This window comes from Mus musculus, chromosome 8 (genome assembly GCF_000001635.26).
Source record: "Mus musculus strain C57BL/6J chromosome 8, GRCm38.p6 C57BL/6J".
NCBI classification, from domain to species: Eukaryota; Metazoa; Chordata; class Mammalia; order Rodentia; family Muridae; genus Mus; species Mus musculus.
In genome coordinates, this window is record NC_000074.6 from 121,780,498 (window position 1) to 121,792,030 (window position 11,533).

General features: G+C 55.0%; 1 protein-coding gene across 1 annotated transcript in view; it reads left to right on the forward strand.

Annotated features, from left to right (window-relative positions):
- Jph3 (junctophilin 3) overlaps positions 1-10,586 on the forward strand; it is a 60,525-nt gene extending 49,939 nt beyond the window's left edge. Inside the window, exons 3-5 of the mRNA NM_020605.3 lie at positions 1,664-1,788; positions 4,063-4,931; positions 8,902-10,586. Coding sequence (NP_065630.1) covers positions 1,664-1,788; positions 4,063-4,931; positions 8,902-8,982 — 1,075 coding nt within the window. The 3' untranslated portion in view covers positions 8,983-10,586. The remainder of the gene's footprint in view (positions 1-1,663; positions 1,789-4,062; positions 4,932-8,901) is intronic.
- The last annotated feature ends 947 nt before the right edge of the window (positions 10,587-11,533 follow it).

Genomic DNA, 11,533 nt, shown 5'->3' on the forward strand with positions numbered 1-11,533 from the left:
ATGGATGGTTGGCATAATGGAAGGTGTCAGCTACCATGTGGATGCTGGGATTTGAACTCAGAACCTTGGAAAGAGCAGTCAGTACTCTTAACCGCTGAGCCATCTCTCCAGCCCATGTTGGGTTTCCTTAACTCCTTGAGCAGGCTCCCTGGGGTATGGCAGAGAACAGGAGGTCATAATACCTGAGGAGCCACATTAAAGGAGAACCTGGGGGCTGGACTGGGGCTCCTGCTTCCCTTCCAGGACATTTATTTGTGGCTTGGGCTTCTCCCCCTGTATCTGGAGAGCATATTTTCTTCTAATACAATCATTTGAACAATGAAGCTCAAAGCTGTAAATGTTGTGAGGGGTTCGGGAGTTGGCTTGGAGACCCCAAGTCACGCGTGTCATGGGACATGAGAGCCGAGCTGCTGGGAAAAGTCTGTGCCCTGAGAGCTTGCTCTTCCATGTGTCTGTGGGGGAGCCCATCTCTGGGAGATGACAGGATTATCGGGGTGGAGCCCTCAAGAATAGCATTAGTGCCCTTTAGGCCAAAGCATGAGAGACGCCTTCTCTTCTTTCAAAGACGCAGTCTGAGGATGTCATCTGTAACCAGGAAGTGGGTCTTCCCCAGGTGGCACCCTATCTTTGGATCCAGCCTCAGAACTGGGAGAAAGACATTCCTGATTGAAAGCCCCTCACCCCCCATTGCTTGCTCTGAATTTCCCAGACCACAGGCAGGAGAGCTGGAAGAAAAATCTCACCTTTAGTGGTATTCATGGCCCTGGAGCCAGCATGCCAGGGAGGAGGAGGAGCAGATGAGAAAGGCTCCATTCAGCTCTGGAACTTTCAACGCTGTTTTACAAGAGTAGGGTGGTCCTGTGGGACTCAACAGGACCCAGCACAAGCAAGGCTGGAGGCATATATGCCTGGCCCACCCATCCCATAGTGTCCTGTATCCTCTTTGCCAGAACAAGAACCTCCCCATGCCCAGGGCTGGAAGGTGCTTCCAAGACAGTTCCTGTAGCATGGGCCAAGGGGTGACCGGTCACCACTTCCAGCCTAGGACAGGACTGCCCAGCTCCGAGGTTCCCACAGTGTGTGTGGTGTGTGCGTATTGATAAAAACAAGTGTTTTGGGGTTGCTTAATTGTGCACTGGCCTTCCAGTGGACCCAAGTTCCATTCCTGGCACCTGTGCTCACAGCCACCTTTAGCTCCAGCTCCAGGGGAGCTGACACCCTATCCTGTCCTCCAGGGGCAGTCCGTAGCAGCAGCATATACTCACATAGACACACAAGCCGAAACACAAGCTTAAGAAACAACGGGGCCTGCAGAGGCATCTTAGTGGCTTGAGCGCCTGCTGTTGTGTGTAGAGAAGCCAGCTTCCGTTCCCGGCACCCACATGATGGCTCACAAGTGCCTGCAACTCCAGTCCTAGGTGACCCGATGGCCTTCTTCTGGCCTCTGCAGGCAAAGCACCCATTTACATACAGTGAAAAGCAAAAAGAAAATGCACACTTTCTCCACAGGCTGCTACACTAAGGCTGGTTGGTTGACACCTGGAATGTTTGTCGAGTGACTAATGACCAGGGTCTGAGGGTAGCCACCCAGGTACTCACAACAAAGGGTCCCTTCTGGGACCTTCACTCAATGCTTACCCATTGCCTCCTGTCTCCCCCCCAGGACCTCCCACTCACGGGCCAAGGCTGAGGCAGCACTTACTGCGGCTCAGAAAGCCCAGGAGGAAGCGCGGATCGCCAGGATCACTGCCAAAGAGTTCTCTCCCTCCTTCCAGCACAGGGAAAACGGTGAGTTCTACCTGGGACGGTGGCCCCTGATGCCATCCCGACCTAGTGCCTTACCAGTGACCTCCCTTGCAAACACGTGTGGGTATGCATGGACTTTAGCTCTCTGCATGTTCACTGGACGCTGCCTCTCTTCTTCTGGTCCCTGGGTTATTCTATAGCTATCTATAGTGATGCTTTTGATCCCTCTGTAGCAAGGGTGACTCAGAGCTGATCTCTAGTCTCGTCTGATTATTTCTGTTGCTTGTTTCTAATACAAGATCTTATTCTGTAACCCAGGCTGGCCCCTGGCACTCCTCCGGCCTCAGCCTCCTCTTTGCTGAGTGTGATTTAATCTTAATATGCACTCGGTGAAGTGCAGGCAGCCACGTGTGGGGAGTGGCTGCCAGGTTGGAGACTTTCCAATGAGTGGAAATTTGCACTGTGTCCTGTGGAAGTCACTGCCATCTGGGAGATGTGTGGAGAGGCACGGGGCCTCCAGTGTTGGGACAGTTGACTGAGGTGGGGGTTGTGCTGTGCCCACAGAGCCTCACAATGCATTCTAGGAAGACAGAGTCATCTTGGAGACAGAGTCATAGCCCCCACCTCCCCTGTCTGCCCCCAGCTACTGTATACACAAGGTGAGAATAGAAAGCTATGGGGCTAGGGTGTGCCGTGTCTGATCTGTGTTTTCACACCAATGAGGACGGGGCCTCTGGGCCTGGGCTGAGGAGCCAAGCTCACATAGCTGGTGGTGCCGGTCAGAAGGTCAAATCTGAGTCTTGCTGTCTGTTCCTTCTAGGGCTCCCCCAGGACTCACTCTGGTAGCCCACCGAGCCCTGGCCACCAGCACATCTCTCAGATGTTTCTGGTTTAGAGGGAGGAGGTGGCCATCAACTCTCTGCACACAGTTTCTCTCACCCAGCAGCTCTTAGCTTAAAGAGACAGACAGACAGACAGACAGACAGGAACAAAGAAAGGAAGCAAGCAAGCCCTGGATTCCAGTGGAGAGGTTAGTCAGACTGAGGTGGCTCTTGCTTAAGTCGGTGGGCCGCAGGTAATCTGCCCCACATTCAGACTGCTAAGCACGGAACTGACCCCAAGCCAGGTGAACCACATGTAGAATATGTAGGTCAACAAACATGTTAGTAATTCCCGCAGGTCCCCAGGCTCCAGTCTGCTGCTGGTTCCTTCCTGGGATCCTACTATACTATACTGTCCCTACTATGCTCTCCCTAGAAGCTTGAGTTGGAGGGGACTCCATACTAGCTGAGGCACTTCTGTGTGGAATGGTGACCAAGAGATTTATCCACCAGACATTCTGATGATCTTGGACAAAACCCATAAGAGCCAGCCCTGTCCACAGCTGGACCTTTGCCTACCAGATGTGTGCCCTTATGCCCCATGTACATGGGCCTTGGAGCACCCAGCTGTCCCAGGATAGCGGTTCTTCTGGGGAGACCTAAGCTCCTGTCTATTTTCTGTTCAGAGATGTCTCCTTGAGAGAGTCTATGAGAATATCCTTCAACTTGCAGTACCTCAGCTGTCCCCTTACTGGGACAGGACTAGACCGTGGGACTTGGCTGATGCAGAACCCCTTCCTGGCTGTTGCTCTCTATGGTCTCTGGCCAATGGCTGCTGCCTGGGAGGCTGCCATGGCCTCCTCTCTCCAGTATTGTGTTACTTCCAGGTGCCCTTACATTCCTTCTGTGATTCACTTCTAAAAACATCACCGAAGCGTTTATCAGCTAGGGGCAGAAGGCTGCCCTCCCTTGGGCTGGCTGCTTGGGGAAGACCCTGGTGGCCAGTCCCTCTGAGACTGTCTGAAGCCACAGGGCTGGAAGGAGGGATACAGGATGAGTCAGAGCAGTGCCCGGAGCATAGAAGCTGATTCCTTACTTATCCTTAAAGCCGGCACAGCCATGGACCAGGACTTGAGGCAGGAATAAAGGCATTGAGATGAATTTGCCCCAGTTCCCTTCTTGGTCTTCCGGAGACACGGGCTTTGCAGCTGATTTCAGCTGAGCATGATCTCCATGGTGCTGGTGGGCAGGCACAAGTCTCCCTGTAAGGTGTAGAGCACTCTCACCCTTTTGAAGAAGGCCACAGGGCACACAGCAGGCTCATGCCCTCACTATCCAGGTCCCCGTTTCCCACCTAAGAGACTCTGGTGACAGAAAGTACTTTGCTTTAAGGTCCTACCAGTTATCTTTGCTGAGTGACCCAACCCACGCTGGGCGCAAGACCTCTCTGCAGTGGGCTCCATGTAACTCTGAGCGCTTTTGTCTCCCACCCAAGGGCTTGAGTACCAGAGGCCAAAGCACCAGATGTCCTGCGATGATATCGAGGTGCTCTCCACCGGGACACCCCTACAGCAGGAGAGCCCCGAGCTGTACCGAAAGGGCACCACCCCTTCTGATCTGACCCCTGACGACAGTCCCCTGCAGAGCTTCCCCGCCAGCCCCACATCTACCCCTCCGCCAGCTCCTGCCTCCAGGACCAAGATGGCCCACTTCTCCAGGCAGGTCTCCGTGGACGAGGAGCGAAGCGGGGACATCCAGATGCTCCTCGAGGGCCGCGGAGGGGACTATGCCCGCAACAGCTGGGGCGAGGAGAAGGCTGGGGCCTCTAGGGGTATCCGCAGCGGTGCCCTACGCAGCGGCCAGCCCACTGAGGACTTCCGCACCCGGGGCTCAGGCCACAAGCAGCCTGGGAACCCCAAGCCCCGGGAGCGGCGGACGGAGTCCCCCACCACGTTCTCATGGACTTCCCACCACCGGGCAGGCAATCCCTGTTCTGGGGGCCCCAAGCTGCTAGAGCCAGATGAGGAGCAGCTGAGCAACTACAAGCTGGAGATGAAGCCCTTACTGAGGATGGATGCCTGTCCACAGGATACGCACCCACAGAGACGGCGTCATAGCCGGGGTGCTGGGGGGGACAGGGGCTTCGGGCTACAGAGACTGAGGTCCAAGTCCCAAAACAAGGAGAACCTTAGGCCAGCCTCCTCTGCAGAACCCACGGTGCAGAAACTCGAGAGCCTGCGGCTGGGGGACCGGCCCGAGCCCCGTCTGCTGCGTTGGGACCTGACCTTCTCCCCACCCCAGAAGTCCCTGCCTGTTGCACTCGAGTCTGACGAGGAGACTGGAGATGAGCTCAAGTCCAGCACGGTGAGTGGCGCCCACCCCTTGCTGGGCAGAGGAAGTGGGACCAGAGCCACCTCGTGTTCCCTCTGCTTTCTGTGGATTTCCTTGCCAGGGGTTGGGGTGTGGATGTCTATGGGAAGGAAGCAGAGATACTGTGTCATAGGGACCACACTTGCCTGAGATGGATGCCTGAGAAGGCTCCTCCTGGCCTCACCCTTTAGAAGCAGTGTGGGTGCCATGAAAGCCCTTGGGTGGGAGGGGCCAGGCTGGCTGGTGCAGACCTGTTGCTGTCTGCGGCTTGTTCTGGGTTTGGGCTGGAGCAAGGCCATGACCCCTCTACCCAGACAGCCTTTCTCTTCTGGGAACCTTTGATTTTTGCCAGATGCTAAAACAGGTTAAGGGTTCAGCTCCCAGGAAATTGATGCTGAATACATGGGACAATGGGTTGGAGCCCTGCAAGCCTCCCCCGAGGCCAGGCCCCAAGGCCTCCCTTTCTAGGAAGCTGCTGTTCCCCAAGCAGTGAGAAGCTGTTAGGAATCCATAGCACTGGGATCCCTGGGCCCTTTGGCCTTTGGAGGTATCACATCCTACAGGGTGTAGGTCAGATTCCCACGTGAGTTCCCTTGCCTGAACTCCAAAATCAACTCTGTCTGGCAGGGACCGTTCCCCCTCTCCCCCAGTCTTCACTTTCTGTCCTGGGATGGACCTTTTGAAGGAAACAGCAGCCTCCCCTGGACCAGCCAGGGCAGGGACACTTTTAACAGTCTTCCTGGGACCTCGAAGCCAACAGCTGGCTTCGTGACAGACAGCAGCTGGAAGGGATGCTGGCAACACAGGAGCCTGGCAGACAGGACCCTATTCACCTGCCTTGACACAGGAGGCCACCCTCTGATGCCTGAGCTTTATGTGACAGACTGGATTTCCGAGCTTCTGGCTGTATGTCTGGAAGTTGCGAGGCAGTCCCCACAGGAGTGCTCTGTGGCCTGTGACTTGTGTGGGTCATAACACCTGTGCGGTGCCCAGAGGGAAACCTCTGCAAGGTTCTTACTGCTGCCGCAGCAGGGATCAGTGTCCATCTCAAGGGGTCTTGGGTGATGTGGTTTCACTTCACGCCTCCAGGAGTCACTTGCCCTAGGTGAGAAGTGTCCTGTGGCCCGAGATTCTCCTTGAAGACACTGATTGTCTGTCCTCCGTGCTACAATTCTAAAATGTCTCCTCCGCTCTAATTGCTGCTGGGAGCCCAGCCCTGGCTTGGGCCTCCTCCTGCCGAGCCTGCTGTGCAGTTGTGGGCATGTGGTGTGTATGGCTATTTCGGGAGCAGCACAGCAGTGGGCAGGGGTGGGAGGCTCAGGAGTAGTTCTTTATTTAGCTCTCTTAACCATGTTGGCTTTTGGGGGGGTGGGGTTGCTTTAAGACGAGGCTTCTGGCAGGGACTGTTATATCAATAGGAGAGCGCACTTGCCCAGTGTACATACGGCCTCGGGTTCATTCCCCAGGACCACTGGAAAGGAACGGCAAAGTTTTAGCCACACCCATAACCCTAGCGCTGCAGAGCTTAATACAGAAAGAGCACTATAGTCATTTCAGCCTGGGCTGCATAATGAGGCTATCTTCTGAGAGAGCACAGAGTGTAAATGGATTGTGTAAATTGAACCTGAGGACATGAGTTTGATCCCTGGAACCAGGTGGCGTTGGTGCACACCTTTAATCCCAACACTTGAAAGGCAGAGGCAGGCAGGCAGATTTCTGAGTTCAAGGCCAGCCTGGTCTACAGTGAGTTCCAGGATGGCCAGGGCTAGCTACATAGAGAAACCCTGTCCTGAGGAACAAACAACCCATTGGCATTAGGGACACAGAGATAGGCAAATTCTCTTTGGCCAGTGAGACTAGTTTACTTAGTGAGCTCCAAGCCAGTGAAAGTCTTTTATGTCCAAATGAAGCAAGGTCAGAGGCTCCTGAGGAGCTCTGGGGTTGTCCTGGCTTCTGCGTGCACATGCAAACGTGTGTACATGTACACACAGGGGCATCTACAAAATGCATACATACACAACCAAAAGAAACACCCAGAACTGACTGGGGTAGATGTGCAAGCATGGGACTGGCCTCAGGCTGGCCTGAAGTATGGGCTGGGAGAGCCAGAAGCTCAACAGTGCCCTACAGCTTCCAGCTAGGGTGATCTGGGATACTCTGTCACTGCCCAAGGCCACCCACACTTCAAGAAGGGAAACCAGAGAGGGTCTCCAGCCCTGCCCTGTGGTCCCAACTTCCTGAGAAAACAGGCAGGTTTTCTGAAGGTGCCACACTGAGGGGAGATTAGGCAAGGCACAGCTAGAGAGCCCAGCCTTCATGGCAAATGGGAGGTGACTGCCTCCTGCTTGCGTTTAGGGGTGACCATGAGTGACCTTTGGGAGGTTCACTGCCAGCCATCTCAGGATCTGTGTTTCCTCCTGGAGGGCTCTATATAGTAAGGCCTGCCCTGTGTCCTGGTCACAGAAGGTGGTCCCTGGCTGGTGACATCACCATTTCCTCCAAGTTGTCTGGAAGTGGTGGATGGAAGACCTGGGGCTCTGGCTCATCAGGGTTCTGGCCATGCCAAACTAGGAGCTCCACCTCTCTGATGTGATGGGCAGAACACGAGTCCCCAGCTCTAGATTTATTGTGCCTGGTAGGAACTGCAGATGATTCCTGGTGGTAGAGTCCTGTTGGTAGAGTAGACTGTTGCTGTGATGGGGGCAAGATCCCAAAGCTATCCTACTACATGCCAGAGCTCCTCTGCCCTTTGGCATACCTGCAGGCCCGGGGCTGGACAGAACAGCTCAGAATGGCAGGGAGCTATGGGCTTGACCCCAGGGCTGGCATCAGGGGGCAGGATCCAGTCCTTGGCCAACTCTGCTATTAAGACTCTTTCCTCTTCCTTGCAAGGCTGGCTCAGCCCAGATGTCATGGACACCTCAAAGTTCATGTCATAAAAGCACCAGAGTTCAGAAGTAAAATCAAGACCCGAAGGCTGGCCTCCTGTCCCTGCCAGGGAGAGCCTGGGTCTCCAACAAAGTCTTCAGCAAAGTGGTAACAGGAGAATGGGCTGGGCTGCTTGGGTCCTGAACCCTGGTAGGACTGGCTGCTGGATCTTTCTCCCTTTGGCTAGTTCCCAGGGTATTTTAAAAAGCCTTTGCTTTGGCTGTAGAGGTAGTTCAGTAGGAAAGGACATGTGCCGTGTAAAGCACACTAAGTAAAATATGTATATGAAGCCTGGTGAGTCAAGTGTGAGGACACTCAGGTATAGAGCAAGAAATAAGGGGGAAAGCTCCCTGAAGCCTGCAGTTCTGGCCAAACAAACTTCTTGTTGGTTCAGTGTCTCGAGGCTGGAGATCTGGCTCAGCAGCTGAGAGCACTGGCTGCACTTTCAGAAGACCTGGGTTCAATTCCCAGCACCCACATGGCAGCTCACAGCTGCTTATTGTGATGTGCTCTGCACACACAGGGCCTGGCTGAGGCTTCCGCAGTGACAGTTCCTGTGTTCCTCTCTGGACGGCTGTCAAGGGCATATGCAAAGCCTCCGTCGCGATGGGACTGTGGGGCTTCCCCTCCTGCTCTGTGTGCAAAGTCTGCTCCCTGGGCTGCAACAAGGCAAGGTACATGAGCAGGCAGCCAAACAGGCAGATGTCTTGGGCCCCTCGGGGCCAGTGGATGTGATGGGGGTGACGGTGAGCCGTGTTGAGAGCTAAGGGCTTGAGTAAGTGCTGGGAGAAGCTAGTTACTGGGTGTATGATAAGAACTAGACCCAAGAGAGCAGCCTATGGGCAGCAAGCAGGTCTTTGAGCACAGGAGACTCCAGGTGACCCAGGTTAGAGCTTCCCACCAGGTTGAGGAAGACTCGTGTCGAGAGCCCTGAGGGCCAGCAGAGAGGGACTGCAGGAGGGGAGCCTCTCCATCAGGCACTGTGTGTACCGAGGCCCTGCACTGGCCTCACTCTCGCCTGTCCTCTCTGTTCCAGGGCTCAGCTCCCATCTTGGTCGTCATGGTGATCCTGCTCAACATTGGAGTCGCCATTTTGTTTATTAACTTTTTCATCTGACAAGATCGGTGTGACCACGGAAGCGATGATGTACAAAAGGGACGCTAAAAGCAAAACATGGAGGGGGCTCCATGACTCGGGACAGCCCCACGGCGCCTGTCCTTCCACAGAAGAACAACATGATTGGGTATCAATCACAGTTTGCCTTTTTTTCTGGGTAATGTTTTTTTGGATTTTAGCCAAAATTCTTTGCTTGTATAACACAATGCTGTGTGGCCTGGAAGGAGGAGGCCGGCATGCCACCCGTCCAGCTTGGTGTGAGCGGGTCCGGGCAAACCAGTGGCCAAAAGATCGGGACCTTCATGTTTCCCGCCAGGTGTGGAGGAAGGTGGCGCCTTGACCGGGGTGCCCGGCAAGCCGGGAGAGGGGGAGGGCAGCCAGGGAGTGCAGCTGTGTGAGTAGCTGGGAGTGTGGGCCCAGGCCCAGGGACAGGGTGTCCTGGCCTCTGTCTCCATGGAGTCTGTGCTGCGTACCTGTGGAGGGAGAGGAAAGCCCCTGCTCTTCTTCCCAGAAAAGACCATGATCCCTCTTCTTGGCACTGCCCCAAGGCTCTCCTAAGGAGGCCTCCTTCCCACACTGAGTCTTAAGGCAAAGTCTGTTCCCTGCTGTCCTCCGCTCACTCATTGTTGGCCCTGTCCAGCCATCCTCCCTCCAGACCCAGGGAGGCCATGCTGCAGACGTCCAGGGCTGACCCCGACCTGGCCGGGCACATCTGAGCCCTGATGCCAAGGGGGCTATGGCCCACATGCCCCGGACTGCCTGACAGCACGCCTGGGTTCTGTCTGAGCATGTGCCGTTCGTTTTGCACCTAGTATGCAGGATGTATATTCAGGCTTCCGTGTCCCTGGCAGTGGCGCCCCACGGAGGACGTCACCTCTCACTGACCTCCACGGGGTCTCACATCTTTGCACTGTGCCTGCCTCGACTTCCCCTAACAGATATGCATATTCCCTCCAGATGCCTCAGAGCTACTCCAGAGAGTCTGGTCCCGGGACAGGAATGTGGTTGAAGCCAGTGGCTAGAATGCCCTGGGCCCCGTTGCATACCCAGCACTCCCGGATGTCCAATGTAACTTGTTTCAGTCAAACAACAGGTTCCTCATGTCTCTGCCTTCTCTACCAGGGTTGTTCCCTCATCCAAACAAATGAATAAGGGATGCCAGCCCGCCTGGCCCCCGTGGCTCCGTCAGTCTCCTTGGGTGCGCCCGCCCGTCTGTCTTACGGACTCCGCCTTGCTTTGCTTGTGTTCTCTGCTACCTTTTGAGCAGATTTCTTTACTACAGTGCACTGGATTGCTATATTTTTAACCAGAAATAAACTACAGATTAGAGCATGTTCCAGCGACGCTCAGCTTTCTTGTTTCCGTTATCCACGCTGTTCCCTGTCCACCGCCTGTCCCTCCTCCTGGAGCTGGTTTGGATCCGGGGAGGTTGAAGGGAGAGTGAGGTTCAGCAGGTGACCCGATGCATTTCTGGTTTCTAAGGGGTTCCATCTTTTTTGTACAGCGTACTTTTCCCTTCACCTTTTTTTAATATCAAGTGGTTGCTGCAGATCTGGCGTGAACCAAATAAAGATTCCTGCTCTTTGCAGCCATGAGAGCCGTCCATACTGGGCTATGTGAATTGTATTTGTCTGCAGACGCGAGGGGCTCAGTGTGCATCCCAGAAGCTCCTTGCCCATCAGGGTACCTACTCACATCACCTGACACACTCACACAGCACAGCCCAAGTGTGCTTAAGGGGCATTGGCAGGGGACAGCGCCCACCCACTCACTTGCTATGAGTGATCTTACCATAGCCCAGAGTCTACAGCCTGGCATCCCGACCTGGCTGTAGTGTGCGGTAGAGTTGGTTCCAGGCAGGTGATGGAGACTAAGCACACTGGATCCTGAAGGATCCAACAGGCTGGCAGGCAGGGAAGGGGACACCTTGCTGCAGCCTGTGGCTACCGTTCTCCTGCCCCTGCAGAGCCTGCAGCATGCTGAGCAAGATGAGGATGGTAGCTGGCGGGGACAGGACAGTGTCACTCTGGCTCCTGGGCACACCACGTGTCATGAGTTTTAACTGAGATCCAGCCTAGCCTCAGAAGACACACTTTTTTCCAGGGTGAAGGGAAATCGTTCCTGACACCCAAGGCCCTTGGTGCCTGCAACATGGCTGTACAGCTGTTGAGCACTGAGTCCTGCACGTTGCAGACTCACTCTTGCACATATGGAGGGAGTCCCAAAGTCTCACACACACACACACACACACACACACACACACACCAGGCAGCAGCACAGAGCATCGGCTGACTGGTCATGATGGTGGTGGTGGTGGTCAGAAATTCCACAGCTACCACAACGCACGGGCCATGCACAGGATCTCAGGCAGCACGGACAGACTGTTTTCTATGACATCCTGACAGACACCTGAAAAAGGCTCCTCCACATCCACACTTATCCCAGGAACCACAGCCCATGGTCACTAGTGGCCAGGTTGGTACCCAGGGCAAGCAGAGGACAGCCACGTATCCCACTTCCAGAGTGTTCTTGCTCACTGGACAAACAGGTC